Source organism: Mustela putorius, unplaced genomic scaffold (assembly GCF_011764305.1).
Source record: "Mustela putorius furo isolate JIRA1106 unplaced genomic scaffold, ASM1176430v1.1 tig00000129_pilon_pilon_pilon, whole genome shotgun sequence".
Lineage (NCBI taxonomy): Eukaryota > Metazoa > Chordata > Mammalia > Carnivora > Mustelidae > Mustela > Mustela putorius.
This window is the reverse complement of record NW_025421290.1, coordinates 23,744,629-23,767,699: the sequence shown is the minus strand read 5'-3', so window position 1 is coordinate 23,767,699 and position 23,071 is coordinate 23,744,629. Positions and strand designations below refer to the sequence as shown.

At 45.9% G+C, this 23,071-nt stretch overlaps 1 protein-coding gene across 2 annotated transcripts in view; it reads right to left on the bottom strand.

Annotated features, from left to right (window-relative positions):
- Nucleotides 1–17,990: 17,990 nt before the first annotated feature.
- Nucleotides 17,991–23,071, bottom strand: part of FBLN5 (fibulin 5) — a 73,794-nt gene continuing 68,713 nt past the window's right edge. For both annotated transcript variants that reach the window (XM_045071177.1, XM_045071174.1), the window contains one exon: nucleotides 17,991–18,983. In XM_045071177.1, coding sequence (XP_044927112.1) covers nucleotides 18,822–18,983 — 162 coding nt within the window. In that variant the 3' untranslated portion in view covers nucleotides 17,991–18,821. The remainder of the gene's footprint in view (nucleotides 18,984–23,071) is intronic.

The window sequence follows — 23,071 nt, the reverse complement described above, 5'->3', positions numbered from 1 at the left end:
GCAAAATAAGTCAATCAGAAAAAGAAAATTATCATATGATCTCTCTGATATGAGGAATTTGAGAGGCAGGGTGGGGAGTCATGGGGGTAGGGAGGGAAAAAATGAAACAAGATGGGATTGGGGAGGAAGACAAACCGTAAGAGACTCTTAATCTCAGGAAACAAACTGAGGGTTGCTAGAGGGTATTGGGGGAGGGATGGGGTGGCTGGGCGATGGACATTGGGGAGGATATATACTATGGTGAATTCTATGAAGTGTGTAAGACTGATGATTCACAGACCTGTACCCCTGAAACAAACAATACATTATATATTAAAAATAATAATAATCAAAAACTAAAAAAAAAAAAAAAAAAGCTTCTGCATTCTGCCTCCTATCTTCTCCAAGATGGCCATCGTCATGCCCGAAAATCAAATGTTATTTTGTGGCAGTCATGCTCTATGTTCTTCTTTAGAGTCACCATCACACTGTCTTTAGTTTGTTCTCACCGCTCTGGGCCATCTCCAAATTCTGCCTTCCTTCTTCACGTCCAGGACTGATTAAATGTAATGAAGATTCCTTAACTATGCTACATGGAGTATTTCCTGCTCATTCCTGTTGACGTTGTGCTGACTCCTTTAAACACAGTACAATGTTGGGATGGTGTCCAGAAAATATTTAATTTCCTAAAATTGAACAGGATATTTCTTAGGGAAAAAATACATGTGTGGGTTAAATTTCAGGTGCTCAAAATAGACATCTATTTATAGTCTGATCATAAGAACCACACTGTCCTCTACTTAAAATGTGTACTTCTAGAAGTGGCTGCTAGGTTTTCCCAGGATGTCACCCTCCAGTCAGAGTTCACTGGCTCATAAGAAGGCCCCTGACCCAAGGAATGTCCATCAAAATCTTTCTCTAGAACTGTTTTTTTCCCCAAACTATAACCAGGAAAGAACAGTCAGCTTTCTTTTTAGTGATGGAAGAACTTTGGGTGGACATATCTCCAAGGGACAAGTCAACATACAGTAAAAGACAATAAGGTAGATATTCCAAGAGAAGTAAAGATGGTGTAAGAGGTTCCAAAGGCACTAGATTTTTTTTTTTTTTTTTTTTTTTTTTTTTTTTTTTTTTGCTCCATTCAATCCTGAGGGAAGATGCATCCTGTTTTTTCCACTGTTCTGGTACATAAGCCACACTGGTTATAAACCCACAAATTATATATTTTTTCTAAGTTAACACATGTTTAGTTTCTGTCACTCAAACACAAGACAATGTGAATTCTCAAAAAAACTGTCTTTACAAGATTCTTTAGAGCTGGGTCATTGGCTTTTTCATTTGATTATGATTTGCATACATTTTCATTTGCTTTGTATGCTCCCCCTCAGCATTGGTTTAAGGCATAGGGTACTGGAAAAAAGCATGGGATTTAGAGACAGAAGACCTGACTTTAAATTATGGCTTTCATACTTTTTTGTGGTAGTGCAAGGACCTCCCTGAGCCTCAATCTCTTTCCTGCAAAATGGAAATAAAAATAGTCTTTTCCAAGGGCGCCTGGGTGGCTCAGTGGGTTAAAGCGTCTGCCTTTGGCTTAGGTCATGATCCCAGGGTCCTGGGATGGAGCCCCTCAGCAGGGATCCTGCTTCCTTCTCTCTCTCTGCCTGCATCTCTGCCTACTTGTGATCTCTATCTGTCAAATAAATAAATGAAATCTTTCAAACACACACACACACACTTTAAAAAAATAGTCTTTGCCTTAGCAATCTCTCAGGGTCATTATTATGATCAGAATAAGAAAATGGGAAGGGACCAGCCATATTCATCTTTGCATTCCTAATGTCTTCCATAAAGCATGGAACAGGGGCATAGATACTGAACAAATCTTCAATGAGTGAAAGAAAAAACATTAAAGCATTCTATACACTAAAGCACTATTTAGGTGTGAATTAAAAATGATTAAGACCGTTTCACAATAGTGAAGTGTATGTATAAAGATTTATGTTGGCAGGTTAAGTTGATCTTTAGGCTGAATGACAAATTTGCAACTTCCTATAAGCTTTCTATAAACCAGATGTAAAGTAAACGGAATTTGTGTCCAGTATCCCTCTATTCTCTTTGGTTGTTCTCCCTCTGTTTGGTCCAGACAGTGTGTGTCAAAGAGTCTATGGCCCCAAGTTCTAAAAGTGGCCAGTGCTTGGGAGCTGCTAGATGCTATTGCAGAAGCATCAAGATGCCGATGATGGTGAAGAAAGGTCTTCTGTCTCTAAATCCCATTAAAATGATCCAAGGCCCTTTCACTTATGATTAGCACATGAACTGAACTCTTCCTTTGAAGCATCAACACAGCTAAGGCTCCTACAAAACTCTCAGGGTGGAAATTGCCCATTTGTGTCTCTTTTTTCCCTTCCTAAATGCCGACTGTAAAATTCCATAAGGAAGACCTGAGGATATAAGAAGCACCATTGCTGGGGTGCCTGGGTGGCTCAGTGGGTTAAGCCTCTGCCTTCGGCTTGGGTCATGATCGGAGGGTCCAGGGATCGAGCCCCGCATTGGGCTCTCTTCTCAGCAGGGAGCCTGCTTCTCCCTCTCTCTCTGCCTGCCTCTCTGCCTACTTGTGATTTCTCTCTGTCAAATAAATAAATAAAATCTTAAAAGAAGAAGAAGAAGAAGAAGCACCATTGCCTGGGGCCATTCAATGTAGGGCAAACAGATTTTAGTTTTTGGGTCTCATCGAACACTCAATGGTTCAATAAGTTAGTTGCAGGTACTAGGTGCCTGTAACCTAAACCCTTAACATTGTACAGTAGGTGAACAACCTCTGAATACAATAATAAGTGTATCCTGTTGGGATAAAAATGTTTTGTCCTGGGCCACCAGGATGGCTCAGGTCATGATCTCAGGGTCCTGGGATGGAGCCCCACATTGGGCTCTCTGCTAGCAGGGAGCCTACTTCCCTCCCCTCTCTTTCTGCATGCCTCTCTGCCTACTTGTGATCTCTCTCTCTCTCTGTGAAATAAATAATTACAATCTTTAAAAAAAAATATTTTGTCCCACTAACTTTGACTTCTTCCATTTGTAAGGGAAAATTTATCTTTGGCCAAATTTCCTCCAGCAAAGATTGTTGAAAAAAATACATTCTTGTGGGTTTTAGATATTTTTTTTTAAATCCCCACCAATAGATTACTAAGTTATTGTTAATCATTTGAAATAAGTTATCTCCCACTTTCTTACCTTAATAGACATAATATTCCAAGTGTCCTTTAACCTCTGTTGTACTAATGAGAAGTACAGAAGAAACCTGCTTGGCATATTTAAGAAGCAGTGAGAGGTCCAGAGCAACTGGGGTAAGAGAAAGAGAGGGAGAAGGGGGAACCAGGGACAGAGAAGCATAAGGTAGGGTTCAGGGTAAAAGAGATAGCATGGGCCACCATAAAGACTCTTGCCTTTTTTCTGAATAGGCTGAGAAGTCATTGGAAGGTTTGGAGTAGAGGAATGACATGAACAGTTGTAACTTTATTTAGGTCACTCCAGCTATTAGGTTGAAAGGGGATGGCAGGGAGCAAGGGCAAAGCTGGTGGCAGAGAGACTAGCTAGCGACCCGACTATAATGGAGGCAAGGGAGGAGGGTTGCTATAAAGGTGATGGTTGTGAGTGTTGCAGGATACAACATATGCAAAGATACAGTGTAGTGATTGGCATAGTCAGTCCCCAGTGGATGAGGGCTATTATCAGTATGATGGCATTCTGAACCCCAAGACTCATCAATAAATGGTTGGCTGATCAAATGGCAGACCTAGCTGTGTGATTATAAGTCAGAGTTGATGTCAGGATTAGAAAAGGCACTTTTTGAACATTCCTACATAGATCAGCCAAAATGAACTGAAATTGAGTCAAAACTAAAGAGTTTATGCTTCTCCTCCTTGAACTGTCTGCTTGGATCATTTGAAGAATGATACACACGCACGCACGTGCACACACACAGGTACATACATACATGCATACACGTGAAAACCCTGTGATCAAAAAGGTTGTTGAAATGTTACAGTTGCCCAGAATCCAGCCTGGCCTTGCAGCACTCATAGATATTAAAAATCACTTCTACACTCTTACATTTTTTGGTTTAACAAGCACAAGAGGCCATGAACTCCAATATCTGAAGCAAACGTGTTAAACATCTGGGATCTGGCGTAAGTTTCTCCTGTGGGATGCATTGTTTGTGCAAACTTTTATTGAATAAAAAAAAAGCAAGGACTGAGTTTCAAAATATTCGTGTAACCTAGTAAGAATATTTCTCTGCAACCAAAGTCAAAACACAGAGCTCTTCAAACCATTGAATAAACTTAATTTAAAATCAGGCTAGAAATCAGTTCTTAAAACAGAGAGTGTCTAACTGGAATCAAGCTTACAATCCTGAGCTCTCACGCTAACAAGAAAATGGCTTGTCTAAATTAAGTGGATTTTTCCAGGCTAATGGCTGAGGTTCACAACCACTCTCAGAAAGGCATGGCAAATTCTGTCACTTAAACACAGTCGATCTTGGGCAATATACTTCACCCCTGGCCTCAGTTTTCCTTATTTCCTATTTTAAAAAATGGTAAAAACCAATACTGCCCCACAGGCCTTGAAAATTTGTAAGCATGAAAAAAAAATAGAATACTAAGGGTGACACAACTTTTAAAACTCTAAAAATAGACACATAGAAGAGGACATATATAGAGGAAGGATGAAGAAGTAGAATTAAGAAATTATTAGGATATGGGAGAGATCAAACCAGCTGAACAAAACTCTGAAAGAAGAAAAGCTAAGGGCAGTCTTCCGGAATGTTCCTCAAGGATGGGGCAACCTCTCATATTCTCTGTCTCTTCAAGGTGTCTAAGGCAGCATCTCCTGACTGATAGATAGATGGACAAGACCCTCTGATTTCTACAACCCATACCTTGAGCATTCTAAGGATGAATGCAGGTAAAGAAGCCTACCCCCACAGTGCCTGGTGGGCTGAAGAAGAAGAAGTAGGAAAGAAGTATGTCTCCAAACAGGGGAATAGGGTGACTCTTGCAATCTACATCTGAGATTGCAAGCCCCTTCTGAGAGGGGCTGCCAGGCCTTACAAAGTATTTTCATGCAGCTGGGCATCAGAAGACGTTTGGCCTGAGTGGTGGGGCTAAGGGCTGAGTTTAAGAGTTGGAGTTTTTCATCATAGGGTGAGATGGATTTGGAGTTTGGGGACTTCAGGAGCAGAAAGGATGCAAAGACAGGTTGAGCATGGAAGAGGGAGCCAGTGAAACAGCAGGAACAGAGATCTAAAATGTGTATTCCTCTCTGTCTCATCTTCCCTCTCAAATCCTCAGTAAAGCTGACTACACACCCAAATGAAAATGGTGTTGTGTTAGCTTCCCATGGGTGCTATAGCAAAGGACCACAAACTTGGCTGAAAACAACAGAAATTTATTCTCTCACATTTCTGGAGGCTCAAAGTCCAAAATCAATGTGTCAGCAGAGCCAAGCTCCCTCCAACGGCTCTAGATAAGAACCCTTTCTTGCTCTTTCCAGTTTCTGGCTCCTAGAAATCCTCAGTGCTTTTTGGCCTGGTGGCCACATCATTCAAACTCTGCTTCACCTTCACATGCCCTTCCTTCTCTCTCTCTGTATCTTTATAACTTTTTTTCCTGTAAGAACATCAGTCATTGGCTCTAGGGCTCACCTTATTTCATTATGACCTCATCTTAACTTGATTAATTACATATCCAAAGACCTTATCTGAAAATTAAGTTTATATTTTGATGTTTAGTGGATGTTCAATCCACTGAAGTGTTGTTTCATCTTGTTTTTGTGGAAATCAAGCAAGAGGCAGAGTTTTATGTCAGGGTCAACTTGGCAAGGGACTGGGTTGGTAGTGAAAGGGCCTGTGAACCAAGAGAATTCAAGAGAAGTTCAGTGTTTGGAGTCAGAATTGATCATGAAAATAAAAGCCCCTCAGCCTCCCATGGGAATTTCAGAAATCAGGAATGGATGTGGAATTCCATAGGGCATGGAATGAGGAGTTCAAGGCAATATTATCTACACCTTGTAGACTAAGGAGACCACAGCTGTCTTTTGGGTTACCAATAAAACAAACACACCTGTGAAAGGAGAAAACAGAGAGGTAAAAAAGAAAGAAGAACAAAAGCAAAAAAAGTTAGGGAGACGAGTAAGAAAAACAGATGGGTCTTTGAAGGACAACCAAGGAGAAAGAAGCATAAGCTCCTTAGAGTCAGGGTTAAGGATCCAGCACAAGACCTGGTATATAAAAAATACTCAAGATAAGGTTGAGGAAGAAAGAAAAGGAGAGAGGGTAGAAGGAGAGAAGGAGAGAGAATGAGGGAGGAGGGGGGAGGGATGCAGAGAAAGAGGGAGGAGTAGGGGAGAGGACTCATGGCAGGCTTCATGCACCATCACCAAACATTGCCTCTGCCATCACCCAGAGCTGTCCATACAGTGGCTGCCTAGTCATGATCCTACATTAGCTCTGAAGGCCACATGGGAAGACTTTCTACCTCTTTCTTCCTCTTCTCTACTTCCATATTCCACCCAAGCCTTCTGAACTCTTTCCTATCCTGGTGATGCATATTCTATCTCGGCTCTAGTCAGAGCTGCACACTTCTGGCCTCCATGTGGTGTCTGCAGTCCCTCCCAGTGTCAGAATTTACCTTATTGACTCTCATGAAAGGACATGAAAGTATCCTCAATTAGTGAATGTCCTTCAACACAAAAAGGCAAGGAGAGCCTTGTGGATTAAACAAACAGCTTTCAGATTACTTGAGATACTAGCAGTGAATATGGTTTTAGGAAGGAGAAAAGAGCTAGAGCAGGAATCAAGGAACCAACACGCACATCTACCACCAGGTCAAGGGGCTAGGCCATCCCTCATCCCCCCCTCAGATCCTTCATTGTAAAGACAGTAATAGGACCTTGTGATATAATTTCTAAATTATTTCAGATCTATACAGTATCCATGGGGCATTATCAATAAAATTCAATAAAACTACCTCCCTGGTACATCCAGAGGGTTTTGGAAGAGTGGAAATGTTGTTAGAAATCATATTCCTAGTTTGTAGAAAGTGAAGATGATTTTGGGGTTCCAGGGTGGCTCAGTGGATTAAGTGTCTGACTCTTGATTTTGGCTCAGGTCATGATCTCAGGTCCTAGGATCCAGCCCTGTGTCAGGCTCCTCCCTCAATGAGGTGTCTGCTTGAGATTCTCTCTCTCCTTTCTCTCCTGCCAACCCCACCTTCCACCACCCTCTCGTGTGTGCATGCTCTCTCTCAAATAAATAAATAAATCTTTTTTTAAAAAAGTGAAGATGATTTCAAGTCTGAAATGAAATGGAAATTGCTAAGGGTGTGCTGAAGTTAATGGGGCCAGTACAGTCCTCCAAATTCCAGGAACTGTTTATAAACTGAGTTGTGGCTCAGGAAAATGGCTTAGATACTTAGAATACTTGAGGTGAAGAAAGGCATGAGCAATTGCTGCTTGTTGGATGATAGAGAAGAGAAGCACCAAGCATTTCCACATGCGTCATCTTATTTCTCAAAACAAAGAGGAGGCAGCATTATTTCCATTTAACAGATGAGGAAAGTGAAGTTTCTAAACCTCAGCAACTTACTCCAGATCACAGGGTGGTAAGTCGCAGAATTGGAACCCAAATCCAGCTCTGTTCTGCTCCAGTCCCAGTGGGTCTCCTGCCTCACCAGATTGACACAATTACCCCCCAGAAGTCTGAATTTTAGAGAGCAAAATTCTTATAAAGGACCTGAGTCATGTCCAGCTCACTGTTCTGTCCTCTGTCATAAAGAATGCAGACATGCTTTGAATTGAGAGTGATGGTTACCTGGCCAGGGGCCAGAGCAAAGAGGTGTGAGAGCAGGGATTCTTTTTTTGTTGTTGTTAAGGTTTTATTTATTTGAGAGAGAGAGTGAGAAAGCAGGAGAGGGGGAAAGTTAGGGGGAGAAACAGACTCCCTGCTGAGCAGAGAGCCTGATGCAGGACTCAATTCCAGGACTCTGGGATCATGACCTGAGCTGAAGGCATCAGCTCAACTAACTGAGCCACCCAGGCACCGGAGCAGGGATTCTTAACCAGGTCAAAGCCAGGAACAGAGTAGAAGCTGGATAAAAATTTGTTGAGAAGTTGAGTAGGAGCCCCTCAGTGGCTCAGTCAGTTAAGCATCTGCCTTTGGCTCAGGTCATGATCTCAGAGTCCTGGGATCAAGCCCTGCACTGGGCTCCCCTTTCAGCAGTGTGTCTACTTGTTCCTCTGCCCCTCACCCTGTTCATGTTTGCATTCTCTCTCTCTCAAATAATTAAAATCCTTTTAAAAAAAGGAGTTGAGTAAATACAGGATTCAGGGCTAAAATTTCCTATAGGTCACAAAAGAAGGATTTCAGTCTCCCAGAAGCCACGTAACTTGCCCTAGGTCAAGAGAACCTAGAAGATTTCTCTCTTTTTTCCAGAAAGAGCTTGGAAAAAAACAAGGATGTCTAGACTTCCAGACGAGAGCTCTTCCCACCACATTACCAGAACTCCTTAGGCCAAAGGGAATTTTTCCTATACATCTAATTTAATGCAGTATAATTTAGGGGAAAATGAAAGCTAACCTCCAGCCAAGAACATTTATTTGCCTAATGGGTTAACTAGAAAATGACTCTGCGGCCTCAGGAAGCTACTAGGTGGCATGGTTAGTGTAATTTTCAGTTTTCATATTGGGTTATGAGTCACTTGTTTATCTTCGCATTCTTTCCTCATATGTGCTATGTGCAGACCACAGTCACTGAGGATAGGCACGCCATCACTCACTCAAGGAAGTGACGGGCTCTCTGTGAGTGGATGACGGAACCTATTTGATCATCGAGGTCAAAGACTGGATCCTCGGGTTTCTTGTCCCCAAGGGGCCACCCACTCCATGACCCCAGGGATCCTTCTCAGAAGGACCCCAGAGCTCAACCCCCAGCACCAACTTCTCTCTTTCCACACACACACTTCTGACCATCTTCAGAATACCTGCAGCTAGAAGTCTTACCGTCATCTCAAGTTCTGTCCAAGGTATCCATGTCATTGAGACCTGTGCATTTACTCTACTGTATGTAAATTATACTTCAACAACAGAAAGAAAGAAAGAAAGAAAGAAAGAAAGAAAGAAAGAAAATAAAGAAGCGGGCTTAAAATGGAATTCATCCTCCCCCACCACCAACACTACTCCTCCTAAATTATTCTTTAACCTGATTCCAGGGTTCCCTTAGCCTCCACACCCAGTACGTCACCAAGACCTATGGATTCCATCTACTCTAATTCTCTTGAATTTTCCCTCCTTTCCCCCTTTTCCCTCCATTTTCTCTTGCCAGTTTCCAGGCTCACGTTCACTCACATGACACTGACCACCCACTTTGTGCCAGGCACCGTGCCAGCCCTTCAGTCTATAATAATGAACAGTGTGTCATGTCCTGAAGGAGTTTGCAGTTTAGATCTCAGTGTGGTAATCACAACCTTGGAGAGGCAGGTCATGCAGAAGGGGTGATTCGGAGTCCACAGGAGGAGGGAGTGGGATGGCGGGGCCGCTGACATGCCAGGCATAGGTCTGGGAATCTCCTAGAGGAACTGACCACTGAGGGGAATGTTGATAGAAGAACAGGCATCTGCCCAGTAGGTAAGGAGAATAAATGTCAAAGCAGACAGCTCTAGCAAGGACATCTGGAGAGAATATATAAGCCTTTCAGGTTGGGGGGGGGGAGTTTGTTTCTGAATTGGTTATAGAAGAGGGGCAAGCAGTGGGAGATGGAGCTGGAGAAGCAGGCAGGGACCAGACCATGCAAGGCTGTGTCAACCATAGTCTCATGTTCAATCTTAACCCATAGGCAGAGTGGAAGTCAGTAAAGAGTTTCAAACAAGAAATTAGTCAGCTTCACTCTTTAGGAAGATCAGGGTTGAGTTAATGATCTCCCATGTGAACAACTGCCACAATTTTCTTGGCTTCCGTCTCTCCCATCTCCACACACTATTTCCAAAATGATCTTCCGACAAACGAGACCAGGTCCCTTCCCTAATTAAAGAGCAAAACCAAGGGAAATGAAGCCCTACCACAGCTCCCCACTGCAAACCACAGCAATGCCCAAACTCTAAAGAAAATTGTTCCAGGAGATGGTGACAGTTGTTCTAGCAGGGGAAACATAGCCCTTGCAAATAAGTTTGATGAACTTTGATACATAATTAAACATGCTTCCTTTTTATTGCAGGACTTCTCAGGGTCTCTAATTTTCTAATGTCAATTATGAATCTTTAAAGAGGAGATTCAGATTCCCCAGTTTATGAAACAAGTGAACTCTTCCATCTGAGAGCACTGCCCAGCTCCTGCCCAGACTAGTGTTCTCTGAGGTGCTGGCCTTTACACCAAAGTGCAGACTCAATTAGATGGCAAGGGACATAAATAATCTGGCCTCAACTTCCATCACCCCCTGCCATACACACGTCCCTTCATCCTCTGCTCTGACCACACAGGTCTGCTCAGAGTCCTTCCCTTCCTATGCTTGAGGAATTCTTGGTCATCCCTTAAGGCATAGCCAAATATCAACTCCACTGTGAAAAACTGGTGTATGGGTGACAGTTGCCGAGACATACAAAAGACTCAAAAGACTGAAGGACCTGGGGCAAATAATACATTATATGTTAATAAAATAATTAATTTTAAAAAAGACTAAAGGCCGCTGCCCATAAAACCACACTATGTTTCTTAAATGCCACATGTGAGTGAAGAGACAAAATAGATGAGCATAGGGGAAAGGAAGGAAAAATAAGATGTAAACAGAGAAGGAAGCAAACTGTAAGAGACTCTTTCAAAAAAAATTTTTTTTAAATTTATTTTATTTGAGAAAGAGAGAAGGGGAGAGCATGAGCCAAGGGGAGAGGCAGAGGGACAAAGAGAAGTAGACTCCCCATTGAGCAGGGAGCCTGACCCGGGGCTCCAACCCAGGACCCTGGGATCATTACCTGAACTGAAGGCAGACGCTTAACCGACTGAGCCACCCAGGCACCCCTAAGAGACTTTTAACTCTAGGGGACAAACAGGCTTGCTGGAGGGGAGGAGGTAGAGGGATGGGGTAACTGGGTGATGGACCTAAGGAGGAACGTGAGGTCATGAACACTGGGTATTATGTGCAACTGGGTGAATCATTAAAGTCTACCTCTAAAATTTTTTTAAAAATAATAAAATAAAAATATAGAAACAAACAAAAAAGCCACGCTATGTACCATTTTGGGATAGATTACATTCTGTAATCTATGAATCTGTAAGGAGTGCTAAACTACATTTTCCAAAGAAAGGGGAGGGCTGTTGCCTGGAAACTGTGCTCTATCCTGTATTTAAAGAGAGTCTGGTTTTTCCCAGGCTCTCTGCTCCAGATTACATGAAGAATCTAGGCACCATGTCTAGCCACTAGATGCCAAAGAGACAAAGAGAGGGCTAGAAAGATTTTTTTTTTTTTTTATGTATTTGTGGGAGTGAGTGGGAGATAGCCTAGCTCCTGGACAGGGGATGTTGGAATGAAGGAAACTGATCCTAGAAGGGACAGCCTGAAGATGAGAAGGCACCCTGAGAAGGTATTGTCATGAAGAACAACCACAGGAAGCCCAGGTTGGATCACCAGATGAAGATACTTTCTTTTTTGTGCAGTGACAGCAGGAGAAGGAGGAGGAGGAGAAGGACGGAAGAAGGAAGAAGAAGGAGGAGGAAGAAGAAAGAAGGAAGAAGAAAGGAGGAGAAGGAGATGGAGAAGAAGAGGGAGAGGGAGAAGGAGAAGAAGAAGAAAACACCGAGTCCTGGCTCTATTCAGGAAGGGGTGTTCTGGAACCTGGGGAGAAGCTCTCGGGGCTGGGAAGAGAAGACAAGAGGAGCTGGAAGAGCTGTACTTTGCCCCTCAGACCCCGCTGGGCTCTCACTGGATGGGACCTAGCCTTGACCCCCTCTTTCCGACTTTGAGATGGAGATCCGAGGATGGGGGGGGCGAGTCAGAGAAGAGAAAAGGAGAAAGAAGAGAGGACGGGGAACAAGTGGGAAGAGAGAGCTGAAGGGTAAAGAGCTCCTGCCCCCGAGCCCATGACCTCGCTCAGAACAGCAAGGAAGTGGGGTTGAACCTCCAGAGGAAGAAGGAAGACACCAGCTCCATATCCACACTCCACCCCTTCCTTCCTACCTCAGCCTTCAGCAGGTTGCTAAAGAGCTGAGTGAAACCCGGTGAAAATTAAGGAGAGCAGCCTTGAAGCAGTTTCCCAAGATGCAGGGAATGTCTTGAAGAATACGGTATTTATTAGCTGAGTATCAGCAGAGCATTGGCTTAGAATTAGCTGGAAGAAACAACCATCTCTTCTCTGTGGCCTGCCTCAATAGAGATGGTCCTCCAAATGAGGCAACCCACTCCTTTTTGTGCGCCTTATTGCCCCCAAATCCTTACAGTATCCCTGGGAGCTCTTCACCACCCACTTGTGAGAAGTCCTGGCTTGTATGAAGAAAAATGATGCTGTGGAATTTTTAAAAACCCGTATGGAGGGGCCCTAAGACGATAATCCATTCCAAAGCCCCAACAGGGAAAAAAGCAGGAAGCAAGGTGTCTAGCACTCCCCAAATATGCATAAATTCTCAGCTGAAAAGAGCCTCAGGACGAACCATGCTTTTCCTGGAAGAAGCAGATAATGATTTTAAGAGTGTCTCTGCACACTGAAATTCAGCAGTGTTATTGGAGCAGGCGTGGGTCTGCTTTTCAGAAAGACTAGCAAGATGCGGTGTGGCAATGCCAGGCTTGGGGTGGAAATCTCCGTGGGGTATTTTTCCGTGTGGAACCAGACAAAAAATAAAACAAACCCAAAACGTAAGACTACAGGTTACAGTAAAGAGCTGAGTTATTTACCAATGCCCCAGCCTGGCATCACAACCATGATGGCTTTTTGGGTAACATTTTTAAGAGCAGAGGATGTTCTATTTCACAAGCATGATGGCAAGCCATGCTCCTCTTTACAGATAAGTTACAAATGGTTCATGATGTGGGAAACACAGGCAGAAGAAACATTATTAAATTTCCTTACCACCTACAGCCCATTGATAAGCCCTTGAAACAGGCAAAGTGACCTTCCTCGCAGAACTCAACCGCCTTGATGTTAGTTAATACTTTGCTAAGGGCAAAAGGCAATCCTAGCCTGACCCCGGCCCCCAATCCTGTAAGGCAACTTTCACCTATAAAAATTCCTTTGGAAATTTCCTTTCTCTCTAAACCCCCCAAGCATATGGCTCACCCATACACATCTGAAGGATCTCATGACCAAGGTTTTATTAGATGGTAATAAATGAAACCTTGCTTCCAAAATTCCTTAGAGACTGAAGTCCTCCCTAACCCACTCCCAGCTTGAAAGTATATAATGGGCCACTCCTCATGAATCCCGGGGCAGCTCTTTCTGCCCAGAGGTTCTGTCCCAAGACTTAAATAAAATCACATTTTTGCATCAAAGACATCTCAAGGATTCTTTCTTGACCATCAGTGTGGAACCCTAACATCTTTCCTCCATCAGTTTGTACACTGAGACAGAGAAGAACTCAAGGCACTTGTTTTGGAGTTTTTAAAGCAGAGTTGCTATCTTGTGACATACGGCAGTTCTGCAGCATCAGGTGCATTCTGTAGAAGGGTGGACAGCAAGAATTAGAAAAAAAAGGCTAGGCTGAAACAAAAACAATCCTCTCCAAACAAAAACTACTTTTTAAAAAAGATTTTATTTATTTATCTGACAGAGAGAGATCATAAGTAGGCAGAGTGGCAGGCAGAGAGAGGGGGAGGCAGGCTCCTCGCCAAGCAGAGAGACCAATTTGGGGCTCGATCCCAGGACCCTGAGATCATGACCTGAGCTGAAGACAGAGGCTTAACCCGCAGAGCCACCCAGGTGCCCCAACAAAAACTACTTTTACATGATATCAAGCTATCCGATGACTCTCTGGCCCTAAATCAGGCATAATTAATTAATTATTCTGAATAAATTGGTATCATGATGACCTTGATGTTTGCATCTATGTACAATTTACCCCAACCTTCATTTTACATTATTGCTCAAAAATATCCCAAATTCTGGGGCTCCTGGGTGGTTCAGTAGGTCGGGCGTCTGCCTTCAGCTCAGGTCATGATCCCAGGGTCCTGGGTTGGGATCCTCTCTCTTTCTCTGCCCCTCCCCACTTCTTGTTTTCTCCCTCTCTCTCTAATAAATACATAAAATCTTCCACACACAAACACACAAAAGAATATCCCAAATTCCTGGAAAAAAAAAAGTTCTGTTCGTCAATGCCTATGAACATGTAATTCCCCTCTATGAGAAGACACCAATAATGGCAATTTAGTAGATCATTCCCAGGTTGAAACCTGTTATCTCACCCCTATGGTTTATTACACTGATGGCTGCCAGCAAAGATTCACGAGGAGGAAGCATTAGCAAATCAAAGATTCTGTGATAAATCTTGCCTGTCTGTGCCTTTGCCCTGAGGCCTCTAGGGTTTTTGTTTTTCCTTCAATCTTTCCATTGCACACAGATTCTAATGAAGACATTGGTCATGTTAAATAAAGGCACTAAGAAATCTGAAAACAAAAATATAAATAAGAAGGAAAACTCTATTTGTTTGTGGTTGATGAGTTTCAGCCTGCTGCAAAATAATGATGAGCTTTAACAAATGTTTGCACTTTTTTTCCTTGTCTAGAAAAGAAAACATTGCATTTTAAAGTACCAGGTGTGCTGGGGCACCTGGATGGCTCGGTAGTGTAAGGATCTACCTTCCGCTAAGGTCCTGATCCAGGAGTCCTGGCCTGAGGTCCCAGGACTGAGCCCCTGCATTGGGCTCCCTGCTCAGCATGGAGTCTGCATCTCCCTCTGCCACTCACCTTGCTCGTGCTCACTCTCTCTCTCAAATAAGTAAATAAAATCTCAAAAAACAAAAACAAAGTACGAAGTGTCTCAAGGCACCTGGGTGGCTTAGCCTTTCGTCTGACATTTGATTTCAGCTCAGGTTGTGATCTCAGGGTCTTGAGGGCAAGACTTGGGTCAAGCTGCGGGCTCAGCCCCTGAGTCTGCCTGAGATTCTCTTTCTTCCTCTCCCCCCACCCCATGCTCTAAGTAAGCGAGTAAATAAATAAATAAAATCTTTTTTAAAAAAGTTCTCAAAGTATGAAGTGTTCTTTCAATGCATTTCATAGCTGTAAGCAGAGGCATCTTATACTAAATTTCAAAAAGGTATCTCTAGATGTGCGTAAGAACTTCTGTTGTATGAAATAGATAGGTCTTAATAATGATGACAATCTGACCAAAATCACTTTGTTCACGGGCGCCTGGGTGGCTCACTGGGTTGAGCCGCTGCCTTCGGCTCGGGTCACGATCTCAGGGTCCTGGGATGGAGCCCCGCATCGGGCTCTCTGCTCAGCAGGGAGCCTGCTTCCTTCTCTCTCTGCCTGCCTCTCTGCCTACTTGTGATCTCTATCTGTCAAATAAATAAATAAAATCTTTTTTAAAAAATCACTTTGTTCACAATGCTAAAAGGCACAGATCGCATGGTATTTCAGTTTGGTCTCACGGGCTACGCAAACCCTTTGGGAAACGGTCTTATCCATAGACTGTATCTCTCTTGTTCATCTCTCTGAGGCCAGAAACGGGCTGTACCAAAGCTGGGTGGTGGTTGCTCAGCCAGAGCATGTTCCCCTCGAAAGACAAAACCCTTCTGCAAACAGGGCTTCCTGCACTGAGAGCGGGGTAGAGGATGGATACCTGCTCCTTTGTCATTCTGTCTCTCTCTGGGCTCATGGCTCGCCCTGCTGAAGAATGTATGCACATTACAGTAAACAATCAGGCCACAAAACAACGTTTATACCATTGAAAATGAAGTAATCAGACCGACTTAAATGTTCTCACCATCTGGAAAAATAACACTCTAAGGGCCAAGACAGTTACCTAAAAAAATTTCTGAGTCCATTACCCGGGTCTGAGAGGCAACAGGTAGATGGATTCCATGCCAATTAGACAATGTTATGATTGGCACACCCCTATGAAACTCTAAAATTGCAGTTTAATGGAAATGCTGGCTGCCATCCCCCAAGTACATTTCAAGGAATCACAAAGCTTTAGCCTGAGAGGCAGCTGAATGAAAGTTTTCATCCATGGTGAACCCAGAAGATTAGGAGGTAACACAAGGACTTTGGAGGTGTCCCAGCTCTTAATCCAGTGCCCCTTCTACCAGAGAACCCTTCATTCTTCAGGACCTGATGGAGCAGTAGGGTTTATATGACGGGCTCTCAGCCCAGCTCGGGGAGGAGGCAAAGCCGCCAAGCCCCAGCTCCAAGAGCCCAGGTATCTGAGCCCAAAGGAACCGCCAGCCCCATCAGACTCCGGGGAGGCTCGAGGCTGGGGCTCAGAGAGCAAGCTTAGCCCCAGTCTTGTGAAAATACGATTTCCCAAGGGGTCCTGGGAGCTTCTATACCTGTTTCCCAAATGTTCTAGGTTTGGCCTTACGATATATGCTTTGCCCCAGGGCATTTTTCCCTTAATTTTTTTAGGCCCCAGCGTATTTTAAGGTAAATTGATCCCACATGCTTCTGATTCATTTACACTGAACTCATCAGACCATGTTTGGAAAGAGCGATCTAAGGTCCAAGGAACCCTTTGAGCCTGCGTTTATGAGTCTCTCCATGCGTTTTTTCCCTTAGAAGCAGGAAGCCACATTTTGACATGGGCAAATAAAAAGCGGGCCCCAGAGACTCAGGTCTGGTTCCAAATGTGGCACCTCTGAAACCGATGGGTCCTCAAATCACCGAGACACAGCCTCCCTTCCTTCCATTCCTAACATTAAAGGAAACCTTACCCTTGTGCTGGGTTGAACTGAAGTCAGAAATTCAGAGCTGCCCGGTGCCGAGCTCACATAAACCATCAGCATTCCAGAACTGCACACCGATCCCTGACGCCCAAGCCTCCCACGCCTCACAGCCACTTCCTGCTCTTTGCTCTGCAGAGAGCTGGGCTGGAGCCCCCGGTGCTGCCAAGCCTGTAGGAAACTGTCCTTACCCTTCCAAGCTACGAAGCCGAGGCATTCTGAGCCATTTGTTGTTGATGTTGTTAATAACATCCCTTGAAACTCGACTGCCCGATGGGAAGTGGCTTGGATGCGCTTCGCTGTAGTTAGAGAAAAAACAATCACAGCCGACAACAAAGTCAGGTGTGTGGTACGGGTGTGAGAAATGCCGTCTGGGTGCAAGGGAGCCAAGATGCTCTTCCCCGCCCTTGAAGACCCAGCCGTGGTGGGTCCAAGTGAAGTCAACTTGCACTGTTGACTCTTGTTGCTCCTGCCTGGGGTTCTGTGTCTAGAAGGAAATCCAGAGTCCCTGATCAGAAAAAGGAGGACGAACCCCTCATATAACTGAAAAGATGCTGAGGGTAAGGTGACCACGTCGGGGCCACATCTGCCCCTCCCAACCTTGCGTTACGGGGTTTATAACCGTGCACTCTGAAGTCTAGCTATTTACCAGAATTTTTTAAAGTCCCAAGGCCTGGGCCCAACCAAAAACCAACTAATTTAGAATCTCCGGGGGCAAAGCCCAAGAAATCAGTGTTTTTTTCCTTAGACGCTCCACGAGTTATCCTTCTACATGGTAAGGGTTGAGGACCCCAGGTTCAAAGTAACGTGAATACACTTGTGTTCTGGAAGGGTACCTGGAAATAATCTACACGCCCGGAGGGATCGTTAGTTGTTTTCTAATGGAATGAAAGAGGATTCAGGTTGATGCTAGCTCCTACCCTCCCCCACCGCCATTTCCCCTGCCCCGCCCCCAACTCGCCTTCATGGGCCTGAGTCTTAGGGGACGATCAACCTCTCCACGGAGTGTTCATGCCAGCGCACAATAAACAGGTTTCAAGAGAACTAGAACCAACCCCAAATGCTGAATCATCCACGACAGTTAAAGTGAACCAAACACAAGATCTCTTCAAATATTTAATCAGTTTAGAGACCTCTGCTTTCCAACCCAGTTGGGTAAAAATTCTAGAGACAAGATCAAGATCAAGATCAAGACTAGATCAAGGGGTCCTCGAAGAAAACACCGGGGTAAAATGGAAAGGAGACTGGGTTTGGGAAGTCAGAACATTACATGTGTCTTAAGGCCTTTTTAAGGAATCCTACCACTTTTTTTTTTTTTTAAAGTACTCAAAATGCACAGGAAGGGATTAAACAGTTATACAAATTTAAGGACAACGAAAACCTCTTTGATGGCTGAAAATGCCACACATGATTTTGAAATAGACTCTTTAAAAACCCTTAGATCCTGCTGGGGTTTCTTTCCGTAGCCTTCTCTGTGGATACAAGAAGCAAACTAGCTACAGCCAGGGGCCCGGTGAGCTCTGGGGGCCTCAGCAAAGAAGCGATCAGCGAGGGACAGAAAGAAGGCTTGGAAGAGGTGACAGGAAGCTGTTCACAGTCTTTGAACATGGACTCAGACCCCAGCGAGCCTCATCTATTTCCTTCAAAAAATATGGAAAGAAACTGAAGGCCTTGGAAAATCACCGTCGATCTCAGGTCAGCGTGCCAATAATACTTTCCGATAACTGCGTCGTAAGAACTGGGGGAAGCATGTCCTTCAGAGTGATGGGTCTACCGTGATACGGGCGGCGTCAGGGCATCGGGGCCGACTCCTCGGAGACGGTCAGCAAGAAAAGCGTAACATCTGTCCCACTTGACTCTCCCTCTCGTTTCTTCTCTTCTCCTGTCCCTTGGTGCTACTGAGAGGCAGTGTCAGCGGCCCCCCAGCCCGGGGCTCAGAACGGGTACTGAGACACGTATATCCGCAGTCGGATCACGGAGCTGCCCCTGAAGTTGATGACGGTGTTGACAGTGATCATTTCCAAGTCCAGTTGGATGTCCCGGGGCCCTTTGATGGGGCGGGTCATCACCAAGGTGGCACTGATGGGACCCGTTTGCTGCGGAGGACAGAACCAGGGTAGTAGTTAGATAAGGCCTGGCTGACGTGAGGGGGCAGGTGAGCGGGACCCCAGAAGCGGTCAAGCAACATGGGAGAAGGTTGGGGAAAGCTGTCAGTTTGGCGGTGGGGCTGGGGGGTCTCTTGTGCAATCACCAAAGCAGAGGGCCAGGTGGTCCGGCAGCAGCCCACCTCTGCAGGCCCACCCGGGGCTCTCCCTGTACAGCACTGGGTCAAACTGGAGCCCCTTGGTGCTGCCCTCTTCCCTTGGCTTTGCCCACATCCCACCTGGCTTTTTCCTGCTAACCCTCCAGGACCCATCCAAACTGTCACTCCCTCAGAGGACCCTTCTCCATGTCCCCCAGCCTAATTCAGGTCATCCTGGGACCCTCTGCCACTGTGCCCAGTCCGCCTTAGGGTGGAGAGTACTCAGCACCGTGCATCACCATCTGCACTAACTGGTCTATGTGGCAGGTCTAAGCCCCTACCGGACCGTGAGCTGTGTAAGAGCTAGGACTAGGATCAGATTTTTCAATGCTGTCCTCCCCCAGAACCCCACCTGGTGCCCAGCACACAGTAGGAGCTCATTAAATATTCTCTTGAATGAAATAATCAGGAATGGACAGAACTAACTGCGCGGTGCCACAGGGCTGTCACTCCCTTGCTCTGGGGCTCAGCTCTCCAGTGAGGGTTTGTACCAGATCAGGAGTTCTCAAGCAAATAGCCTCCAAAGCACCTAGGACATTTTTTCCTAAACTAACAATTCCAGGGACCCATTCCAAGATTTTCTGCTCAAGTGGACGTTTGGATGATGCTGGGGGAGAGACTAAATTGTTTACAGGCCTCTGGGTGGTTCCGACAAGCAGCCTCTGCGGGAGCTCCCATTAGACAGCCTGTGGGACCCTCCAGCCTCACCACCCTGTGACCCTAGTGCTAGGACCCTAATGATTTCATGTGAGCTCTTCTCCTCCACTGAATCTTGCTCTAAGACTTTTGAGAAGCTCAGCAGGGAGCCTGCTTCTCCCTCTGCCTGCCGTTCCCCCTGCTTGTATGTGTGCGCTCTCTAACAAATAAACACATAAAACCTTAAAAAAAAAAAGAGAGAGAGAGAGGTGTTGATCTAGAAGCACAAGACCCAATCTGGGGATGCTGGCTGTCATACTAAAGGTATGTCTCATTATTTCCCCATTTTCTGAATAAGCAAACCAGGGCACAGTGAGGTTAAGCCTCTACCTAGGGTCACCTGCCTAGTAGGGGCAGAGCTGCTGTCTGACCCCCAATCCCAGGCCTTTCCCACTGCACAGCAATTATCAGAAGAGACTGCTGTGTGTTTTACTTCTTCTCCCTGAAACTGTCCTTCAGGACAGATGCTCACAGGTCTGTGCCGTGGCCAGAGAGTGGGCTCCTGAAGAGGACATAGTGTGTGAGAATAAGGAGATGTTGCATGACTATCACTTTCTAGAAGTTGCAGAGCCCAGCACAGGGCCCAGAAACTGAAAGCACCAGGCTTGCAAAATCAAGAAACCTGGCCTGCTGAAAGCCACAGCAAGTGTTTTATCTGTCTCCATAAAGGGAGGACTCCCCATAAAGATCCAACATCCCCAAGAGCCGCCACAAATATGACAAGGGTGGGGCAGACAGGTAGGTGCTGGCCAGGCACTGGGACCTCCCCTGTTCCCTGGGCTATCAATGGCCTGACACCCATGCAATTTCCTCTTGGCATCCGCACCCTCTGTTCCCGTCAGCATCGGCGCAATTGGCACCTCCTTATAAAGGCTCACTCAGACTTCCTTGTCGACTCTTGCAAAACCTCAGAGCACCAGGCCAGCCTTTCAGAAAAGACAGCCACACAGGGAAATGCCCACGGCATTTACATATACAAATACCTCCCCAGCATTCACTGTTTGCATGAACAAAGGCCAAGGGTTGAAGACCTAGAGCTGTGGGCAGCCCTCAGGAGGGAGAACTGCAGAACCCAAGGTCTGGAAGGGGACTGGGCACTGGAACGACTGGGAACTTCCAAGTCGTTCACTTGGGCTTTCCTGGTAGAGGTGTCGGAGGGTCACTGCCTCTCCCCCCTGGAAGGAACCCTGGGGTCACCAGGTCTGAGGTCCACCGGGGCCAGTTCTGCAGCCTGAGAAAGGTCTGCCCACAAGCCCACGGGAGGACTCAAGCAGCTGTCAGGGAAGCTGAGGACAGCTATCTCCACTACTCATTAGGCTTCTAGGGCTTAGTCAGGGCATTGACGAAAGAAGCCTCCCGGAACCCCGGGTCTTTGACAGGCTTCACAGGGGCCATTTAGGCTTTCCCCTGCCCCAAGATTCGCTGAGTGTGTTACACGCCCAGAGGCAGGGGCAGTTCTGATCTCTGGCATTTGGCTATGATCGTTCCTACATCTCTTATTTAATCCTCATGACCCTACAATATAAGTAGGTTAAGTACACTACAGAAGGTAACCGAAGTAGCCTATGACACTGCAGTGTCTGACCGCACCCCCGCCCCCAATCCTGGAGTAACTACTACCCTCTGTGATAAGGTCTCAGGACCTCCCCATCTCCTGACCTTTCCGCCGCACCGGCTCTATGGAGGAATCCCCACTTCACACTGTAAATGTTTGCCTGGTTGTGCGTCCCCACCAGAGTGGCTCCTCAGGGGCAGAGGCCACATCCTGTTTGTTCCTGGATTCTCAGTGCGTGACTCAAAGCCGCAGAGGACATGCTGCTGAATTTATGTTCATGCAGGAAGAAGGGACGAGTGTGGCCGACCGCAGCGACTGCAGGTGGCAAATGCCCGCCGGATGTGCGTCTTCTTGGCCTCACTCTCACGCATGCTCGGGTCTGTTCTGAATCAACCTGCAGGACGGCCCTGTCTGACTCAAGCAAGCAAGTCAGCCTCCCGTGGACCTGCCACCCCATCTGCACGTGTCACGGAGGAAATGTGCTCTGGCCCAGTCTGAACTTACTTCATGGCCATGCTCCTTCTTCTGGCCCTAACTGTGTCCCCCAGGCACCTGGCCAAGGCCAATCACCATCCTCTGTCTAGGGCTCTGAGTAAGATAGGCTGCCAACAGTGCTCGAGAAAGGGGCAGTTGGGTATGCACGTGTGTACATGTGCCTGTGTGTGCCTCTGGGCGTGTAATGCACTCAGCGAATCTTGGGGCAGGGGAAAGCCTAAATGGCTGGCCCTCAAGCCCCCCCTCCCACATGATACTCCAGTCCTGTGGGCGGTGCTACCAACAGCTCCACAGCCCAGGCACTCACGGCCTCCTGACAACAGAAGCAGCATCTGCCCCACCAAATACAACACTATAGGGGCGGAGGGAGCAGGGGACGTCTGGGTGGCTGTGGGTTCAGTGTCTGACTCTTGGTTTCAGCTCAGGTCATAATCTCAGAGTCATGAGCTCGAGCCCCACGTTGGGCTCCGTGCTCAATGGGGAGTCTGCTTGAGAGTCCCTCTCCCTCTGCCCCTCCCCCATGTGCACTCGCACATGCTCTCTAAATAAATAAGTCAATAAAAAGAAACATTATCAATACAAACTAACTAACACTTATTGAACACTTTCTACTATTACTAGATCTTAAAGTAGACTTTTCTGGTTATCTCAACTTCTGCTGAATCCCAAAGCTAGAATAGGAGGGGGAAATACCCCCACATCCTAAAGGGAAATGTAAGAGCATGTGTGGATTTTGATACCCGCCTGCCTGATGTTGCGAATCTCGCTCTGGTGCTCCCTAGCTATGAGACTGTGGGCAAGTTCCTCAGCCTCTCTGGGCGTTGGTGCTCACCTCTGTAAGTTGGGACGGTTGCACAGGCCCTTTGTCCTAGGATGTTGGAAGGATGAAAGGTGTGATATATGGGAAGCAGTTGGTGCCATGCAGGGCGTCTGTTGAGTTCTAGAAAGGATTTGCTGCTGCTGCTGTTTGGAAAGTTCCTGTAGCCATGATCCATGGCTGGCAAAGCAGCCTCCCAGCCCAATCTGTTTCTCCCGTTCTCAACACCATGCTGCCTTAACCTACTGGCCTGCACCTCAAGCCGGAGGGGGTTTCAAGAGAACCGTTCTGGGATGTGGGTCCTCTGGTGTTTAAGAGT